The 20999-nt window shown below is 38.3% G+C and overlaps 1 protein-coding gene across 2 annotated transcripts in view; it reads right to left on the reverse strand.

The window, feature by feature from the left end:
* Positions 1 to 20999, reverse strand: part of COPS4 (COP9 signalosome subunit 4) — a 40590-nt gene that overhangs the window by 17086 nt on the left and 2505 nt on the right. For both annotated transcript variants that reach the window (XM_081093478.1, XM_081093479.1), the window contains exons 2-6: positions 12596 to 12675; positions 9707 to 9858; positions 8948 to 9051; positions 4272 to 4425; positions 3634 to 3784 (exon numbers count right to left, since the gene is read on the reverse strand). In XM_081093478.1, the coding sequence (XP_080949604.1) occupies positions 3634 to 3784; positions 4272 to 4425; positions 8948 to 9051; positions 9707 to 9858; positions 12596 to 12675 (641 nt within the window). The remainder of the gene's footprint in view (positions 1 to 3633; positions 3785 to 4271; positions 4426 to 8947; positions 9052 to 9706; positions 9859 to 12595; positions 12676 to 20999) is intronic.

The raw sequence follows: 20999 nt of genomic DNA on the forward strand, positions 1-20999 counted from the left end.
TCTTGCTTATTTGTATTTCTACAATGAACATGCATTCCTTTGGTAATAATAAAAAATTTTATAAAAGATGAACAAATATTTCTCTAATGGGAAATTTATACTTTCAAGGATCTTTAAATGATGAAAAATTACGTGACAATTGATTATATTAAAAATTGAACTAATGGAAAGGATACTATGAACAAACTTTTTCTTTTTAAATGTATTTTTAGCTCTGTATTCTAAAGAGCCTAACCAAATGACACCCAGTAGCAAAAAGCATATCTAGCACCCTGATTTTGGTATCTCCATTAAAAGAGAGTAGGGATCCTTGAAATAAGCTGATTTCAAGTAAGGAAAGGAAAAATACAAGATAAGTCTACAGCATCTTTTTATGCTGCAATGCAGACAAGTATTCAAAGTTTAATGGGGCCATGTCAAAAAGACATGATTTGGTAATATTTGGGATAATGTAACATCAAAAAGAACAATAACTATAATAATAACACACTGAATAAATAAAAAACAAAGTCAAATACACAAGAATGTTTATAGCAATACTATTCCTAATAGCCAATAAGAAACTACCCAAAGCCCTGGCTGGTGTTCTCAGTGGTTAGAGCATCGGCCTGAGAACCAAAGGGACATGAGTTTGATTCCAGTCAAAGGCACATATCTGGGTTGCAGGTTTGATCCCCGGGCCCAGTAGGGAGCGTGTGGGAGGCAAGCAATCAATGTGTCTCTCTCATATCAATATTTCTTTCTGTCTCTCTCCCCGTCCATTCCCTCACTTCCACTCTCTCTAAAAAAAAAAATCAATGGGAAAAATATCCTCGGGTGAGGATTAACAACAACAAAACTACCCAATAGGATAAAAAAAATCGTGGTATGGTCACAGAATACTACATAACAATGAAAATGAAGAAACTATATGTTACAATATGGATAAATTTTATAAAGTTAAGCAAATGAAGCAGGTAAAACTAATATATACTAATGATTACTCTCGGAGGTGGGGAGGGCTAATAACTAAGAGAAAGCATGGCAAAGGCTTTCAGGATAACGATAATATTTTGCTTCTGGTTCTGGATGTTGATTACATGATGATGTTCATTTGGGACAATTCATTAGGCTGTACAATTTTTATATGTGCATTTTTCATGTGTGTATATTATACACACACAATAATAAGCAGAAAAAAAGTCCATAGTGATACTAAAAAATAAAAAGGAGGGAAATAAAGAGAAAAGTTTTTATGTAGTGGTAGCTAATAAATGTAGAACAGAATTAATAAATTACCATTTTCAGTTTATATTATAGAATATAATGAATGGTCCAGAAAAAAATTAATAGATAATAAATTATCAAAAGTTAGGGAACAGGATTTTTGCAGTGTCAAAGCAGCACCCCAGAAATTATTTACAAAATATAAAGGGAATAAAATACCTTTAAAATGGAATTTCTACCTTAACCAAATGACCAAACTCAGCATCACTAACTGTGGGACAACCTGACATTATGTTCTCTGATATAATACAACTACAAGGACAAAGCAGCGCTATGAGGTATTCTTAATAGAAAAATTTAACCTGGATCTAATCTAACCTTTGGCTAACTTCTACCTTACAGGAAATAATTGGGATTAAGCAATAAGTAATATATACAAAACAAATCTAGAGTGAAGAACATTCCACACAACAACTTCAAAGAGTATTTTTTTTAAGTGAGAAAACTCTACAATGTTATATGTTAATTATATCTCAAGAAACTTCAGTTAGGGGTGAGGAATCTATTCTAGACCAAAAATGTTTGAAGACTAAAAAGACAATCACCAAATGCCACACATGAACTTGTCCCTTGTTCAGCAGGGAAAAAAGGCAGATACAAAAGATATTCCAACTTGGGCAATAATGGACCAAATGCTAAATTCTACAGTGGACTCACAGTTAATTTTTTTAGGGATGACAATGGTACTACAGTCATGTAGAAAAATGTTCTTATTCTTAGGTGATGCATGATGATATATAAGAAGGGAATGTCATGATGGCCTACAAATTACTTTGAAGAGAGAGTATACCTGCTAGATAATAAAACATGTTATGAAGCTATAATAATTGAAAGAGCATGGTACCAGTATATTCATAGACAGGCTAATTAATGAAACAATACTGTGTCCAGAAATCTACTATAATGTGCTTTAAATCAATAGGAAGAAAAACATGGATTGTTCAATAAAGGATGCTAGGTCAAACGACTAGTCATTTAAGAAAAAAAATTAATTTCCCTATCTCATTCCTTACACTAAAATAAATCCAAATGAATTGGGATTTATAGGTAAATTTAAGTACAAAGTAGACAAAAATAATCTACACTACTGATTACTGTTTGAGAGAGGGAGTTGGAGGTAGTGAGCAGGAGAAGGCATGAAAGTCACAGCACAAATCAAGGCAGTGACACGGGTGCCATACTGTATTATGCCACACACTCAACAGTCAAAATAAAAATATAGTTTCACTTTAAAATGTTCTTGCAGCAGTAAAAAATTATTTTTATTAATTCTTGATACTTGAAACTATATCTTTTAATATTTTATGTGATGAAATGGAAAATGCAGTTTCTTTTTTCATGGAACATCATTTACATAAAATAATGACTGATAAGTTACAGTTTTTCAGGCATGGGTATTTGGCAGGCATTTTTCTTAAAAATGAACAAAGTGGCCTTGGCTGGTGGGGCTCAATTAGTTGAGCGTCCTCCTGTGCACCAAGGGGTAGCCGGTTCAATTCCTGGTCAGGACACATGCCCAGGTTGCAGGCTCAATTCCCAGGGGGCATGCAAGCAGCAGCCAATGGATGTTTCTGTCTCTGCCTCCCCCTACCCTTCTCTCTATAAAATCAATGAAAACATATTTTTTTAAAAATAACAAAGTGAGCCTATTACTATCAATCAACAGTATTTGTGGCCCCTGATAAAATTCGAGTTTTCAACAACAAAAACAAATAACACAGAAATTTTGGAACACGTCCATCTGCCACAATGAGCTAGACAGCTTTCCAATAATTACAGAATTTTCTGATGAGATCAGTGGTAATATATTTAATAAACATTCTAAAATGATTTAGAAAAGCCATGGCTTAGAATTCTCAGCATATCTTCTCAATGCCCTTTCTGCTTTATAAGTTGAGTGATTTATATGCTAAAATTTAGTTAAAAGAACAAAAAATAGTTTACTTATATTTATTGATAAAAAAGATAAATGCCAAGTCTAAAACTGAGGCTTGAAGGTTAAAAAAAAAAATCCCAAAAGCAATACATTAATTTTCATATCACCAATCTCTAGAATTTAATTTTTATCTCCTTCTGTGTAATTCTCACTTAATTTTATATCCATGTTTTTCAGTGATATTTTAGGAGAATTAAATTTCATATTACCTCTTAACTATTCCTAATACCTGTGGGTAATAGACTGATACATTCATAATTAAAAATTTTTTAGGTTTGCAATCCATTTTATTGCTGTTCCTGTTTAAATGTTTAAACTAAATATACCATAATTGTATTAATAAGACATCCCTTTGCTAAATCCTTTAGTAATAATGAACCTAAAATATTAAGCAAATTGACTGTTCATTAACACATAATTGACATGTTTACCTGCTGATGCTAAGATGGTACAGTGCAAAGCATGTTTTAAGGCCTCTAGTCTTTCACTTTCGTGCACTATTGTCTTGTAAGAGAGCTCATTGTACCTTTGCGCAGCTTCAATGAATTTTCTTCTATAATCAAGAACACGTGCATAGCATACCTACAGGAGAGAAATGTTTCCATTAAGGGGGACATTTTTAAAGCAAAAGCAAAAAATAAAAAAAGAGAGAATTTCTAATATATAATAGTATTTATGATGTTCTGGAGAATCTATACCAATAAAAGGGTAATATGTTAATTAGACCGGACATCATCTGGACAACCTTCCGGACATCCTTCCGGACAAAGCCATGGTGGCAGGGCCGAGGCAGAGGCAGTTAGGGGCAATCAGGCCGGCAGGGGAGAGCAGTTAGGATGTTCAGGCCGGCAGGCAGGTGAGTGGTTAGGAGCCAGCGGTCCCAGATTGCGAGAGGGATGTCCAACCTAAACTGTCAGTCGGACATCCCCTGAGGGGTCCTGGATTGGAGAGGGTGCAGGCCAGGCTGAGGGACATCACCCCTCTCCTCCCCCGCCCCCCGCACCGGGCCTCTAGTCTTAGTATAACAGGATTCTCCAATACAAAATTCTAAATAAGCTCATCTGTTTACCTTATAATGTATCTGTAACTGTTCGTTGGTTGACTCATTCTGAAGCAATGATGCTCGGTTTATGTAAGCCTCTGCCTGGACTGGATCATCATCCTCTAAATATAGCCTAGCAATCTTCAGGTATGTCTCCAGTTTATAATCCACAGTGTACTGTCTAGAATACAACAGAAAAACACAAATGACTATTTTATCAAAAAAAATTATTAGAAGTGGTAGAAAATGTGATGGACTCAAGCTTTTTACTGCATTATATTATCAAAAAGCTAAGAAATATTTCTAAAATAAGTTTTAATTAATTTTTATTACTTTTATCATTGTTCATATTACAGTTTAGCTTCTTCTAATTCTCAGATAATCTCATAAGTCAAAGATCTATCATATACTACTGGTAGGACTATAAATAAGTCCTGGGGAAAAAACTGGCAATATGTTCTCCAACTATCATTTGAATCCTTTAAATAGCGTATACTCCTTACCCATTATACAGGGTGGGGCAAAAGTAGGTTTATAGTTGAGAGTACACTAAACACAGTATATTCTTATATTATTATTTATTATTATATTATTTTTCCATATGAACTGTAAACCTCTTTTGCCACACCTTATATTTTACCCCTAGAAAATAAATCCCAAGAAAATAATCATGGACATGCATATATATGTATGTACAAAGATAGTCATTTGTAAAATTATCCATAAATATCTGTAATGGGGGAAAATGGAAATCACTGATAATATTTATGGTATTCAATTGAATTGAATACTGGTAGAATACTATACCGTTATTACAATAATTACCATGTGATAATAGTCATACTATATTTTAGCTAAGTTAAAAAACTGGATAAAATAAGGTAATAGTAGCAATTATCTCTGGGTGGTAAGATTACAAGTGGTTTTCCTTTCTTCTTTATCCCAGTGGTCACATTTTATGCAAGATATACATAACTTAAGACCCTACATAATCCAAAAATCATGTAATTCAAGATTAATCCTCACAGAAAAATTAATCCTATTTACCAGCAAAAGTGATGCCACTATGTGGCAACAGAGTTTACAACTGACTTTGCCCCAGATTTGAAATTAATTCTTTACTTAATAAACAAATTCAACTTTTAATCACTTTTACTTTATTTTAACTTATTTAGAAAATAACTAAATTTTCATTTCTTTGGTATCCTCACAGTGTTACAGGGCTATCAAAACGATAATTACCACCACTGCAAAGAATATCTAATTTTATATTTATTTCAACTACCAATGAAAATAAATCAACTGCTCTATGCTAAGGAGAAAATGCTCCAGACAGAATAAGACCAAAACAATTAAGAAAGCCCCACCCTTTCAAAATAACAAAGAAAAAAGAATTAACAAGAGGCTTTAGAAAGTAAAAGCCTCCTTGGCTCAGTGGATAGAGCGTCGGCCTGCAGACTCAGGGGTCCCAGGTTCGATTCCGGTCAAGGGCATGCACCTTGGTTGTGGGCATATCCCCAGTAGGGGGTGTGCAGGAGGCAGCTGATCGATGTTTCTCTCATCGATGTTTCTAACTCTCTATCCCTCTCCCTTCTTCTCTGTAAAAACTCAATAAAATATATTTAAAAATATTTAAAAAAAAAAAAAAAGTAAAAGCCTCCTTATGAAAGCCTACATATGAAAGTCTTTTCATATACTGGCTTCTTTTTCAAAGAGCATCACTGCCTAACAATTTAAAAAATTCACTAAAGGCAATATGCCTGAAGTAGTATCTGCCTTATCATCACAACAAATATTAATGGAGACATAATACAGAATCCCTCATTCACCTGGCAAAAGAGAAGCAGCTGAATATATTTTTATATTTGCCTACTAAAAGGGGAAATGTGTCTAATAATACAATCAAGAGTCTCACACCTTTCAATCTTTTTGTACAGTAAACTTTGGATGAATGTTTCATAAATATACATAAAAAGGCAAGATTGGTTGAATAAGAGTTACAAACCATAGTCTTAATTTTCTCATTGTTTTTCCGTTTCTAGTATCTTTCTCTAGTATCCCAAACCCAACAATTCATTGAACCCATTGTGACCTCCAAACCCGTGATCCTATTACATTGCTGTCTTCTTCCCCTAAAAGGCCTCATTTCTCTCCTTACCTATCTTAACTCTTTTAATCAATCATAATCATTGAATTGCACATGTACTCATCTCCCTTGTCTCTCTCATGCTGTTATACTTGTTGGAAAAAATCAAGCTCTAGTTAAACCTAACAGTTCACCCACTCCTTTCCTGCAACCATGAAACTGAACTCTACTGGAGAAAAATATTTAACCAATCTGACTGATCTCATTTTAATCACTACAACCTTCAAATGAGCTCTTAATGCTGCCAAGTATACTATACATTCTTAGTCCATTTACTGCCCCACTCTTCTAGAGAATTTTTTTTTATGTTCTTGTCTTTCAACCTTACAACTCCCATCCCAAACCACACTTCTAGCTGATGACTCTGACTCCAACTTCACTAAGAATACTGAAGCAATCAGAGTAGCTGCACCAACTCCAACACCACCTCATTAATATCTGCACCCACATACTCTGTGCTCCTAACTATTACTATTCTGTCACCAGGGAACCTATGGCAATATCTGCAGACATTTCTTTTATTGTCAAAACTGGGAGTAGTGGCGCTATTGGCATCTAGTGAATAGAGGCCCCTAATGCTGCTAAACATTTTGTAACACACAGGACAGTCTCCCCAACAAAGAGTCATCCTATCTAAAATGCCAACAGTGCTGCCCATCTGGCATGGCTCAGTGGTTGAGCATCGACCAATGAACCAGGAGGTCACGGTTCAATTCCTGATCAGGGCACATGCCCGGGTTACAGGCTCAATCCCCAGTGGGGGCATGCAGGAAGCAGCCAATCGATGATTTTTCTCTCATCATTGATTTTTCTATCTCTCTCTCCTTCTCCCTGAAATAAATTATATATATATAATGCCAACAGTGCCAAGGTTGAGAAACAGTGCCAAGATGAACTATCTATGCTCCTAAATAAAGCCTATCCCTCCACTAGATTCCTTCCCCTCTTGTTTAGTCCTGCAGGAATCCTCTCCACTACTCTCCTATATCAAACTTTTGCTTTCCATTAGGTCATAAAAGTAAAAATAATCTCTTAACCTAACCTTTGCTATCATCTTCTACCCTATTTCTCTGCTCCCCTTGTGAAAACTTCCCCACAGAGTTGTCCATGACAACTGCTCACCATCTCCAATTTCTTTTTTCCCTTCTCTCCCCCTCCCTCTCTCTCTTTCTCTCTCTTTTGTATATGTGCTGCCAAAGTGAGTACTTCTTTTCTTTTAAACAACTTCAGTCAGGCTTTCACGCTCACCAATTCACCAAAACAACTTTTGTCAAGATCTCAAATGACCTCCACGTTACTAACTCAGTCATCTTACTTGACCTATCAGCACGACAGCTAATCACTTGCTCCTTCTCAATACATTTTCCTCATTTAACTTCTAGGACACCACACACCCCATTCTGGTTTTTTTTTTACCTCAATGGACAATCTTCATTTGCTGTATCTTCCTCCTACCCCTGACCTCTTAATATTGGAGTGCTCCTGGCCTCAATACTCAATCCTCTTCTCTATCTATAGTCCCTCCCTTGGAGATATCATCCAAAATAATGGCTTTAAATTCCATTTATATATCAATGATTCCCAAATATATATATATCCCTAGTCCAGTCCTCTCTCCTAAATTCCAAACTAATATATTCAACTCTGTACAAGGTATTTCCACTTGGTTACCACATGTCCGAAACAGAACTCTTGACCTTCCCTCAAAACCTATTCTTCTCCATTCAATACATGGCAACTCCATTTTTCCAGTTGTTCAAACTAAAAATCAAAACTTATCTTGATTCTTTTTCTTACACTCCATATCTACCTTAAAAACATACCCAGAATCCAACATTTTTCACACTCTCCATTTCATCTGCAGTAGTGCATAAGACCTCCTAATGGCCCTACTTCCATCATTGCATGTCTACAGTTTATTCTCAACTCAGTAGTCAGAATGAGTCTTAAAAATATGTCAGATCATGTCAGTCTTCTGTAAAATATGTTCCAATGGTTCCCCTCATTTCACTTAAAGAAAATACAAAGGTCTTAGATGGCTTACAAGACCCCACATAATCTAGTCCTTAGTATGCTCTGATCTCATCCTCTATCGCTCTCCCCTTTGCTCACTCCATTCCACCGATAACGGTCTCCTTGCTCTTCTTAAAAACCCCAAGCATGCTTCCATTTTAGGGCCTCTGCACAAGCCATCCTCTCTAAGAGGATCTACTAATACTCTTCCCTCAGAGTTCAAAGCCACTCACTTACCTCCTTCAAAATCCTGAGGTGATATCAGGATCACCCTACCACTCCAATCACCCTACCACTCCAATCACCCTACCACTCCAATCACCCTGTTTAATGATACAACCTTACTTTACTTTTCTTCATAGCCCTTATCACCTTCTAATATACTACAAAATTTATTTATTTATTAAATTGTTTATCATCTGTTTCCAACACTAGAATGTAAGGAAAAATATAATGAACAATTAAACATATCCTTTATATGTTATGTGTATATATACATATATGGATACATATATATCCATCCAATATCCACTATTTATTATACTTTTGTCCTGTTTCCAAAGGAATTCCCACCAACACTTGGGCTGCATTTCTCCAATCTTCTTCTTTCTCATATATGGATGCAAGATGCTGTCTTATGGAAGCAACCTGAAATAGTAGATACACATATTATATCAATTGCTATTACTTAACTAATTAAAATAAATAGATAACTGTATTGTAACAATTTTCTCATTCAACATAGCAAGCTGGCAAGTATAATTATTAAAAATTTACCTAGACCACCCAAATTTTTCTATTAATTTTGTATTGATAGAATAACAAAACAGTAAACTGAAATAGCACATTACAATGTGGATTATGGCAATAATTTAGTTTAAATATTAAGTTTTGCTTCATACAATGTGGATTATGGCAATAATTTAGTTTAAATATGAAGTTTGCTTCATACAATGTGGATTATGGCAATAATTTAGTTTAAATATGAAGTTTTGCTTTTATGCTACTGAAGAGATAATGCTGGAGTTTTCCTATATTTTCAGCATAATTAAGAATTTAACTGATTTTTAAAAACTGTCTAAAGAGTAACATTTGGTGCATAAAATAAAATTGTAATAAATAGGCAAATGTCAGCTGGAGTTACAATATCCTAATATTTATTTTATTATATATTGTAAAATGCTGTTTAGTGCAATTTTGACAAGATGAAAATGAATGATAATCTCCTTTAAAAATGTAATAATATCTCTCAAAATAATTACTACTATCTCAAGTTCAAACATCACTGCTCTAGATTTTTTACCTGCTCCTCAAATGAAATGACTCTAGGCTGGATCTTTTCCAAGGTGAAATGATAGATTTCTTTGGCTGTGCTATCAGGCAAGTTAGGGAGATGTGTGCAGAAATCAGTCAGCAACTGCCGAGAGATCACAAGGCTGACATTCTCATTTACCACTTGTCAAAAAAATAAGAAATAAGAAGGCATGAGTAATTCATAAGTTTTTTATTAAGCAATCTTTACCTAAAATTAATACTAAAAACTGTATGTATTAGTGCAACCTGCAATGCATTATTCCTGGATTTTCACACCCCTATCATCCTATATTACAGAATAAATTTTCCTTATACTGAATTATGACTTCAACAAAATAGTAAAACTACCATAACTTCTCTAAGAAATACAAATGGTTGACAAAAAGTTTTAATAGCTGAGAATTTTACATTATTCCTTTCTCTTCATTTTTATACAAAGCAAAGGCACAGAAATACCCCTATTTTTATTTATGTCCTTATATCCCACCTAGCTACAAAAAGGAGTTAAAGAAGAAAAAGGTGAAATAATTTTCATGAAATTTAATAAAGCAAATAGAGACAGTGAATACCACTTATACTTTCCAATAAAAGCAACAAATAAGAACTTAGGTCAGTTGAACATCCCCCGAGGGTTCCCGGACGACTGTGAGAGGGTGCAGGCCAGGCTGACAGACCCGCCCCGCCCCCCCACCCCCACCCCCGCACGAATTTCATGCACCAGGCCTCTAGTATATTATAATGTATTAATATATTAATCAGTTTATATTATTTGGAATTCATTATTAAATACTGGTTGTAACTGAGAAAACAGTTTCATTACAAGTGCCATTAGACATAAAGCTATTAAAAAGAAATTACTACAGAAACTAGCACTTATCAGGGAAATACAAGTAAATAAGGACAATAAATCAGAAATATTAGTTTCTAGTCTGGGCTCTGCCACTGACTAACTGAATGTCCCTGGGGGGGGGGGGGGGGGGAGTGACTAAATCTTGACTTTTTTTTACAATACATTATACAAGAATATATCTATACTCTGCAGTCACAGTTATTAAAAGGAACCTGTGTGATAGATATTATGTGTGAACGTACACTGTAAACTGTAAAGCACTATCAAGTATTGCTGATATTGTTAATGCAGTATCAATTCCAGCCTGAATTTTGAGTAATTTTCAAGATAACTGAAGTCAGGGAGTGGGGGAGAGTGTATGAAATATGAAAATTTCTAGTTCCTATTCAAAAGGAATGATCCTGACATTAATAACAGTTCATTCTTACACAGCACTTATTATATGCCAGGTACTATCTAAGCACTTTATTATGTATAATAACTCATTTAATCTCCTAACAATTCTATTGGGTACATATCATATCCTCACTGTATAGACAAGGAAAAGAAGGCACAAAGTGGTTAAAGAGGACACAGTTAATAAAACAGTAGACTAAGATTTGAATCCAGTCTACTTTCTTTGTCACTATGCTACATTGTCTCTTATCAGTTTCTATTACAAAATTTTATACAACTACTATACAAAATTTTAATTGGGACTATAACTCTGGAGACAATTCATTTTTAAAAATCAAGGTGTAAATAGTTTAAATTCTAAAATAAATCCATCAATTTCAATGTTGTGAGTATGCAAAACAGTTTATTCTTGTTTTATTATTTATTAATTATTGTATTATTTTCCATATGAACTTCGCCCCACCCTGTATATTTAATTTAATCTCATAAACATCTACACTAATAAAAGAGAAAAATGGTAATTGGCATACGGCGATACCGTTTTCATTGGCTAATCAGGGCTATATGCAAATTAACTGCCAACTAAGATTGGCAGTTAACTGCCAACAAGATGGCGGCTAATTTGCATATGTAGGCACAATGCAGGGAGGCGAAAGGGAAAGCAGGAAGAAGCCCCCTGCCACTGACAGTGATCGGAAACCCAGGGGGGAGCTAAGAGCTGGGGGGCAGGGCAAAGGCGGCCCTGGGGTGCCCCCCAGCCATGATCAGAGAATCAGGCGCCTTTTCCGCCCTGGCCAGTGATAGCAGGAAGTAGGGGTGGAGCCAGCGATGGGAGCTGGGCACAGTCGAAGCTGGCAGTCCCAGGAGCTAGGGGTCCCTTGCCTGGGCCTAAAGCAGAGCCCACGATCGCGGCGCCCCCCCGCTGCCACTGCGGGTCCCCGCTGCCCAGGCCGGACGCCTAGGCCAGAGGTGTCAGGCCTGGGCAGGGGCGGAGCCTGCAACCGCGGGGAGCTGGGGGTCCCCTGCCCAGGCCTGACACCTCTGCCGGAGGCCTCAGGCCTGGTCAAGGGGCCGATCCGGTGATTGGTGATCGGAGGGTGATGAGGGTCAACTCCTCTGGCTGAGGCATCAGGCCTGGGTGGGGGGCGGAGCCGGGGATTGGGGGGATATAATGGTCCCCTTGCCCAGGCCTGAAGCCTGGGTCAGAGGCGTCAGGCTTGGGCGGGGGGTGGAGCAAGCGATCAGAGGGAGATGGGGGTCCCCTGCCCAGGCATGATTCCTGGGCCAGAGGCCTCAGGCCTGGGCGGGGGCCAGAGCCAGTGATCGGGGGGAGATGGGGGTCCCCTGTCCAAGCCTGACACCTCTGGTGGAGGCGTCAGGCCTGGGCAAGGGGCCGATCAGGCGATCGGAGGGTGATGGGGGTCAACGCCTGAGGGCTCCCAGTATGTGAGAGGGGGCAGGCTGGGCTGAGGGACACTCCCCCCCCCCACACACACACACACACCCAGTGCACGAATTTCGTGCACCGGGCCCCTAGTTATATTGATAATTTGATATAAGACAAGACTGAGGCAAGCTTTAAAGTCCTACTCAGTGATACAAAGGCAAATATGGAATTTTCATTCCACTTACTTGCTTCCACAAAAGCTTTCAAAGCTTCTAGTTGTTCTGCCCCAGATAACTGAATGGCTTTTTCCAGGATCTGACGATACCTAAAACAATACCAAAAAAATAAATGTTCAGAGGGCACTATATATGCTAATGTTCACATTGACATTTATTCATTTCTTTTTGCATTGGTGTCTTTCCTAGTGCTTTCTTTTCTGGTTTTCTTTATAGTACACCACAAATTTCATCTTTTTAAAGTTTCTAGTCCATCACAAGAAAGAGTGAAACTATAATTACAAGTTACTGGATCTAAGATGCCACTTTTGCTTGAAAGTTGTAGTTTTGAATTTAAACTAAAAAGTCAAATTTCCTTTCAAATGCCTTAAATGGTAAGCCATTAATTATTTCCTTCAATTATGTAATACAGAGACGCATGAGAACATTATTCAAGGTGACACAGAACCCTTTCCTCCTGTGGACCTAATGAATCTTCTAGGGTCACCAACACTTAGAATAATAATAAAACAATGAAACCAAATATTAGAGATTGAATGTCTTACTAAGAGGCAACTGATTAATGTATCTCCCTCAGATTGATCTCTCTCTCTCTCTCTCTCTCTTTCCCTCTCTCCTCACCTAAGATCAATTTTTTTGAAATAATTCTTTATTGTTGAAAGTATTTCATGTCCCTTTTTTCCCCCATTAACCCCCTGTAGTCTCACACTCCCTGCCCCACCCCAGGCCTTCAGCACCCACTCTCTGTGTCCATGGGTTATGCATACAAGATCTTTGGTTGATTACCTCCCACCCACCCTCCCCTGCATTCCCTCCGAGATTCCACACTTTGTTCCATGCTTCCATGTCTCTGGATCCACTCCATTCAACAGTTTATTTAATTAATTAGATTCTACATATGAGTGCGATTTAAGATCAATTTTAATTTTAAAATATTTAATATTATGGAGGAAAGTATATTTCATTAATTAAGGCACCTTGCATCTGTCCTATCCATTTATAAACAATTTTTATTGAGCATTTATTATGTATATGCGCATGTATATGAACTGAATAAAGGTCAGTAAGTCAATTCATGACTTTTTGGCACTTGAATCTGGAAGTAAACAAAACATATACACATGAAAATGTACCACAGTCACTATTTAGGACCAAAATGAATGAAAAAGGCATGTATTAATAGATCTTTGATTTATAGTAATGGTGAAATACCTGATTAGACCAAACGTACCTCAAAAAATAAATAAAAAGATGAAAGAAATAAAAAAAAAAATTAACAGCATAAAATCCTAACAAAAAGAGAAAACAGCCTGAACCGGTTTGGCTCAGTGAACAGAGTGTCGGACTGAGAGGTCCCGAGTTCGATTCCCGGTCAAGGGCATGTACCTTGGTTGCAGGCACATCCCCGGTGGGGGGCGTGCAGGAGGCAGCTGATCAATGTTTCTCTCTCACCAATGTTTCTAACTCTCTATCCCTCTCCCTTCCTCTCTGTAAAAAATCAATAAAATGTGTTTTTTTTTAAAAGAGAGAAAACAGGTGAGAATAGGAGCATAAAGAGATAAATAATAGCTTCTGCCTAAAAGCATTTGCAGACTAGAAAGACAGCTGAGAGGTACTTTTTGGTGGGGAGGGGGTGGGTTCTGTGTTGGAACATTATGCGATCTGCTGGAAAAATTGAGAAGCAAGTTGCAATTTGTTGCAGAATCAGGATCTCAGTTCCTAGCCAGCCAAAGGAAGGGACAAGTAGCACTTTAGAAATAAGGGTACAAAATCTTTTCCAAGGATCACCAAGGTAAAGCAAAAAATTCCGAAGCCTAAGGCTCGCACCCTCAGGTGCCTAGAAGAAGGAAATGAAAATCCTCTCTGAAAGGTAACATCCTAGGCCTCCTACTGTTTTTAAAAATACATTTTAAATCATTTACCCAACAAATGAATATTACAGGCACATGACAATATAAGCTAAAATCAACAAAAGCAACAGACAGTAACAACAAACAGGGACTCTAGACACTGGAGTAATCAAAAAGACTGTAAGACAATCATGTTTATGGAGATAAAGATAAGCTTTAAGTTTCGGCAAGAAACTAGGACTCATGAAAAGTGTTATTTGAAAAAAACTACCAAAACTATAGAACTACAAAAATACTATAACCAAACCTAGCCAGGTAGGTCAGGGCATTATCCCGATACACCAAGGTTGTGGGTTCCATCCCCATTAGGGCACATACAAGAATCAACCAATTGCCGAAACCGGTTTGGCTCAGTGGATAGAGCGTCACCCTGCGGACTGAGAGGTCCCAGGTTCGATTCCGGTCAAGGGCATGTACCTGGGTTGCAGGCACATCCCCGATGGGGGATGTGCAAGAGGCAGCTGATCGATGTTTCTCTCTCATCGATGTTTCTAACTCTATCTCTCTCCCTTCCTCTCTGTGAAAAATCAATAAAATATATTTAAAAAAAAAAAAGAGAATCAACCAATAAATACATAAATAAGTGGAACAACAAATCGATGATCTCTCTCTCTCTCTCTCTCTCTCTCTCAATAAAATATAAAATATATATGTTAAAAATATACTATAACCAAACTTAAAAACTCAGTGGAGTTCTTAACAGCACATTTGAAGAACTGATAAACTAAGAGGCAGGTCAGAATAAAGCATTGAAATGGTAAGTATAGAAGACAGGATAAGAGATACATAGAGGTCACAGTAAGAGGACCTAACAGGGGTTTCAGTGGCGTTTTAGAGGGGAAATAGAATGAAACAGAAGCCACATTTAAAGAGATATAGCTGAAATTTTCTCAGGACAATGAAAGAATACAATCTATTGATTCAAGAAATAAAATGAAGCTCCACAGGATAATGTGGTGGAGCATTTACAGAAAGAGACCACAGTTCTTTTACTGACTGTATCTTTGTGCTTTTATAGCTCTTCACATCAAGAAGTGGTTTATTTCCCCACCCTCTGATCTGGGCTTGTTTTGACCAATAGAATGCAGTAGAAGTGAAGTGCCTGTTCTGAAACTAAACCTCAAGAGGCCATATGTGTGTTTTTATCTCTTGGAACCCTGCTGCTGCCACTTGAACAAGGCCAGGCTAACCTATTAAATAATGAAATATGTAGCTCAATCACCTCCACTTGCCCCAGCCAACACACAGAAGCAGAGCTGTCTACCTGACCTGCAGCTGACTACAGGCACGTGTGGGGGCACGTGTGGGGGCCCGTGTGGAACCAAAGCCATGTGGAGCTGAGAAGAACCGTCCAGCTGGGCCCAGCCCAAACTGCCAACCAACAGAATTATGAGCTAAATAAATGTTGTTTTAAGCCACCAAGTTTTCCAGAGGTTTTATTTCACAGCAAAAGCTAACTGACATAGACATGCAAAAACAAATCCACACAGACACATCATAATGAAGTTGCCGAAAATTAAAGACAAAAATCTTAAAAACAGGTTATAATTTTTTAGGGGAGAGAATTTCCTAATGAGGTTGATCTTTAAGCATTCTAAATATTTCAACATTAGTGTAAGGGGGAAAGAATGGAGAGAAGACAGGCATTCTAGGCACACACAAAAATCACTATCTGAAATGTAGTCCAGTTTGGTGAAAACAGTACAGGGCCAAAAGGGAAGATGTGTTTAGAATTAAGGGCTATGAGCCAAGCAGGCTATATTCTGGCTTTGCCACTAGCTACATGACTTTGGAGCAAGGTATTTCACCTCTGTACTTCAGTTTTCTCATATGTAATATAATATTATTTTTAAAGGATTATTGAAAATGTAAGTAAAGTTGCGCTTGGCACAGAATAAACCTTAAGTGTCAGGGAACTTCACTCTTGAGATAGGAACCACTAAACTGTTGAGTATGGGAATAACAAAAGGGCCAAGAATCTGAGTTACAAGGGGCCTTTAAGGTGCCTATGGGGGTGTTGGGAGTGGTGTGGGGGGTTGGGGAGGGAGGGGGTGGTGGTAGTGGGGTGTGTGTGTGTGTATGTGTGCGCGCGCACGCGCACGTGCATCCTCCACTGTTCGCCAGTTCTATTCCATTCTAATTCAAAGTCTACCTCTGTAAGGCAGAGGAGTATTTTCTTTTCTGCAAACCAGCTTTTCTAATAATCAGAGGTGGCTAAAAGGCCTGACATTACTTTCCTTTCTCCAGGCTAACAGCTGTTTATAAAATGAAATGTTTAGACTCCAAAGGTCCAATATCTTCCTCTGTACCCTTCATACCTCGGAACTGGAAAGAAAAGAAAAACATAAAAGCTTCTAGTTCTATAGGATTAACTCAACAAATACCTAGACTCCAACCTCTATGGTAAAGGTAAAAAAATAAATAGAGCCCAGCCGGCATGGCTAAGTGGTTGAGCATTGACCTATGAACCAGGAGGTGAGTGTTCGATTCCTGGTTGGGGCACATGCCAGGTTATGTTCTTGATCCCCAGTGAAGAGCGTGCAGGAGGCAGCTAATCAATGACTCTCTCATTATTGATGTTTCTATATCTCTCTCCCTCTCCGTTCCTCTCTGAAATCAATGAAAATATATTTTTAAAAAAAGAAGAGCAACTAACCAGGTCCTGTGTGTATATGGGTATGAATGTATATTGGGGGTTGTTCACAGAAAACTTTAGGAAGAAATAGCATTTGGCCCTGGTCAGTACTCAGTGGTTAGCATGTCAGGCCTCGCAAGAAAGGGTCACAGGTTCGATTTGCGGTCAAGGGCACATACCTGGGTTGTGGGTTCCCTACCCACCCCCGATGGGGCCCATGTGGGAGGCAACCAACCGATGTGTCTCTCTCATATCGATCTTTCTTTCTCTTTCCTCTTCTCTTTCTCTCTTTCTCTCTCCCTCTCTCCCCCATTCCTTCCCTCACCCCCTCCCTCTCTTCCACTGTCTCTGAAAAGCAATGGAAAAAATATCCTAGGTTGAGGATTAACAACAAAAAAGAAATAACATTTTATTATTTTTTTAAATATATTTTATTGATTTTTCACAGAGAGGAAGGGAGAGGGATAGAGAGTTGGAAACATCGATGAGAGAGAAACATCGACCAGCTGCCTCCTGCACACCTCCCACTGGGGATGTGCCCGCAACCAAGGTACATGCCCTTGACCGGAATCGAACCTGGGACCTTTCAGTCCGCAGGCTGACGCTCTATCCACTGAGCCAAACTGGCTAGGGCAAGAAATAACATTTTAAATGAAATTTAAAAATCCAAGTAGATTTTAGCTAAGTGAATAAGACAGGCTATCATAACAGCTATCACTCAAATGTTCTCTCTCAAGGAGCTCCTCCCCTTCTAAAATTTTATATGAGAAAACAAACACAATGCATATATGTACAAAAGCAGTGTACAAGCCTTAGCTGGTTTGGCTCAGTAGACAGCCTCAGCCTGCGGACTGAAGGGTCCTGGGTTCAATTCCAATCAAGGGCGCATGCCCAGACAGCCGGCTCGATCCCCAGTAGGGGGCATGCAGGAGGCAGCCAATCAATGATTCTCTCTCAACATTGATGTTTCTATCTCTCTCTCTCCCTCCCCCTTCCTCTCTGAAATCAATAAAAATGTATTTTAAAAACTAATAATAAAATTAAAATAAACAAAAGCAGTGTACAAAATTTGTAAAAATGCTTTTCATATGGCCAATTATGTCAATTTTACAACTACTGTGTCCATTCATAGTTATAGAAAAGCATTTTTAATTGAAGTTTTGGCAACAAAAGGATAGGTTTAAAATGTGGTTTTTAGAATAGGCAAACTTAGATTCAAATTTAAGCTCTGCACCTTTCTAGCATTTATTGAATCAATCACTAGTTATTGAATGACTACTCTATTATAGATATCCTGTTAATCGGTGAGAATATACAGTATTAATATTCTAGAGACATTTTCTCCATCATCCCTTAATATGGAACCCTGTGTTACTAACTCCTAATTAAACCCCAAAACTACTGATATATTTCAGAAGTGTTTCTTTCATAAAACATGTAGCTGGAGGAACTGTTTTATTATGAAAATAAATACCCAGACATGTTCTTGCTCAGATAGGACCAGATATGTACTGCGGGCAAGACCAACAATTTCTTCAAAAAGCACTGGCTATCAGTTATCAAGCATATTATTTCAATTACTCTTCACAATAAACCACGGGGTAGTCTGTTACAGTATTGGCCTCCAATGAATTATGCCTCCCTCTGACCATGCACCTTTGCAATGTAACTTGGCCACTCCTTCCATAAATCGGAGCTGGCCTTGTGACTTACTCTGATCAATACTTGAGAACTGATGTTGTGAGACTTTCAAGGCTAGCCGTAAGAGGTTTTGCAGCTTCCACTCTGACCCTCTTGGTCCTGTAAGGAAGCCTCTACTAAACCATTGAATGCGAGGCCATAGAGAAAGAGACCCAGCCAACAGCCAGATGTATGAGTGTCCATTTTAGCCCAACAGCCCCAGTTAAGCTGCCGTCTAGCTGCACCAGCATGAGTGAGCCCACACAAGACCAGAAAAACAGCCCAGTTAACCCAAAGAATCCTGAAAAATAATAGCTTTTTACACCACTAAGTTTTGGGTTTGTGACACAGCAATAAATAACGGGAGCACACAATAATATAGGTACTATTGTTTATCTGCAATTCAGAACTAGGAAAGTAAATGTTTAAGTTTCAGGTACCTGCGAATACATGAAAACTATATCTCTTCTGATCATTAATGCACTTATTTTGTTCAACAAAACATAAGGGAAAGCAAGCATGGGGAAAAATACAAGCTAGTTTACTTTCATCCAAACCTATAAAAAAATGCAAAAAGCACTGATCCATGAAGACATATTCAACTTACTTCCAACTCACAGAATATATCAATTTGGAATGAATAGCTTTAATAATAATAGTAACAAAGATAATCTTATGGCACTTTCTAAGTGTCAGGTATATACACACACATACTCATTCTGACCCACTCAAGAATAAGTCATCTAATCATTTCCATTTATCTGAGGGGGAAATTGCTGCTGCAGGTAAAGCCCAAGATACACAGTAAAATTTCTCACTGATAAAAGTAGATTACATTTACCAACAACGAAAAGGCAGCACAGCTTATATAAAACAGGGTTTCAGCGTCCAAGTAAAAGCAGGTGTGCCTCATTAACATAGATCTAAGTGATCCCAGCTGTCAGAATGTAAATATTGACCCAGACTCATACGGGGAGAGGCTAGAGACTGTCTGGCATCGGTCGGACCTCGAGGGCGGCTTTCTCTCAGAGGTGCTTGCAACGATTACTGGGACACTGAGAAGCGGGGCCTCTTAGGACAGGACTGAGGATCAGCCATAGCTGTTTGCTCAGCCCTGTTGATCCCCTGGGACCTCGCCCCGCCCAACCTGTGCGCTGACTTTTGCATATGAAAGGCCTGGCCCTTTGCAATCTGAAAATTACCTAACCAACTGCAGCTGGCCCAAGGCCCCACAGCAGCTTGCATTCCTTCACAGCTAAGCTCCTGCTGGGTAGCCTCAGGCAGAGGCTAAATTAGCACCTCCTTAGCGATCCAAGAGCCAGTGTACCCAGTGGTCAGAGGGGGACCATCCAGATTACAACTCCTCAGATCCATAAGGGACACAGTCAGGGCGCAGACTCAGTGAGCACCAAAGCCCCACTGAAGCAAGTCTTGCCCCAGAAGGGTGTCTTCAGCACAGAAGTTCTCCCACTGTAGATACAACTGATTCTCACTGCCAATTGGCCTGAAGGTCAATTCCTCCCAGTGATCCTACAACAATCAAGGCGTAACTACAACAAAATTGTGCACAAAGCCCACAAGGGGGTGCACCAAGACTGTCCACCTCAGGTAATTGGGGAGTCTGAGCCACTGGGCCCTATAGGACACCTAGCACACAAAGCCACTCTATCAACACCGGGAAGCATAAAAAATGTGGAGACAAAGAAACAGGTCACAAATGACAGAAATGGAGGAAAGCAAACCACTGGATATAGAGTTCAAAACCCCACTTTTAAGGTTTTTCAAGAATTATCTAGAAACCGCCAATAAACTTAGTGAGACACTCAAGAAATCTAGTGAGACCTCCAATAAATTTAATGAGATCCTCAATAAGTCTAGTGAGACCCTCGAGGTTGTGAAAAAGGACTAACTAGAAATTAAACATACACTGACTGAAATAAAGAATATTATACAGACTTCCAACAGCAGACTAGAGGATTGCAAGAATCAAGTCAAAGATCTGAAATACGAAGAAGTAAAAAACACCCAATCAGAAAAGCAAAAAGAAAAAAGAATCCAAAAATATGAAGATAGTGTAAGGAGCCTCTGGGACAACTTCAAGCGCACCAACATCCGAATTATAGGGGTGCCAGAAGAAGAGAGAGAGAGCAAGATATTGAAAACCTATTTGAAGAAATAATGACAGAAA

This window comes from Myotis nattereri (assembly GCF_964212035.1).
Source record: "Myotis nattereri genome assembly, chromosome: 1".
Taxonomy (NCBI): domain Eukaryota; kingdom Metazoa; phylum Chordata; class Mammalia; order Chiroptera; family Vespertilionidae; genus Myotis; species Myotis nattereri.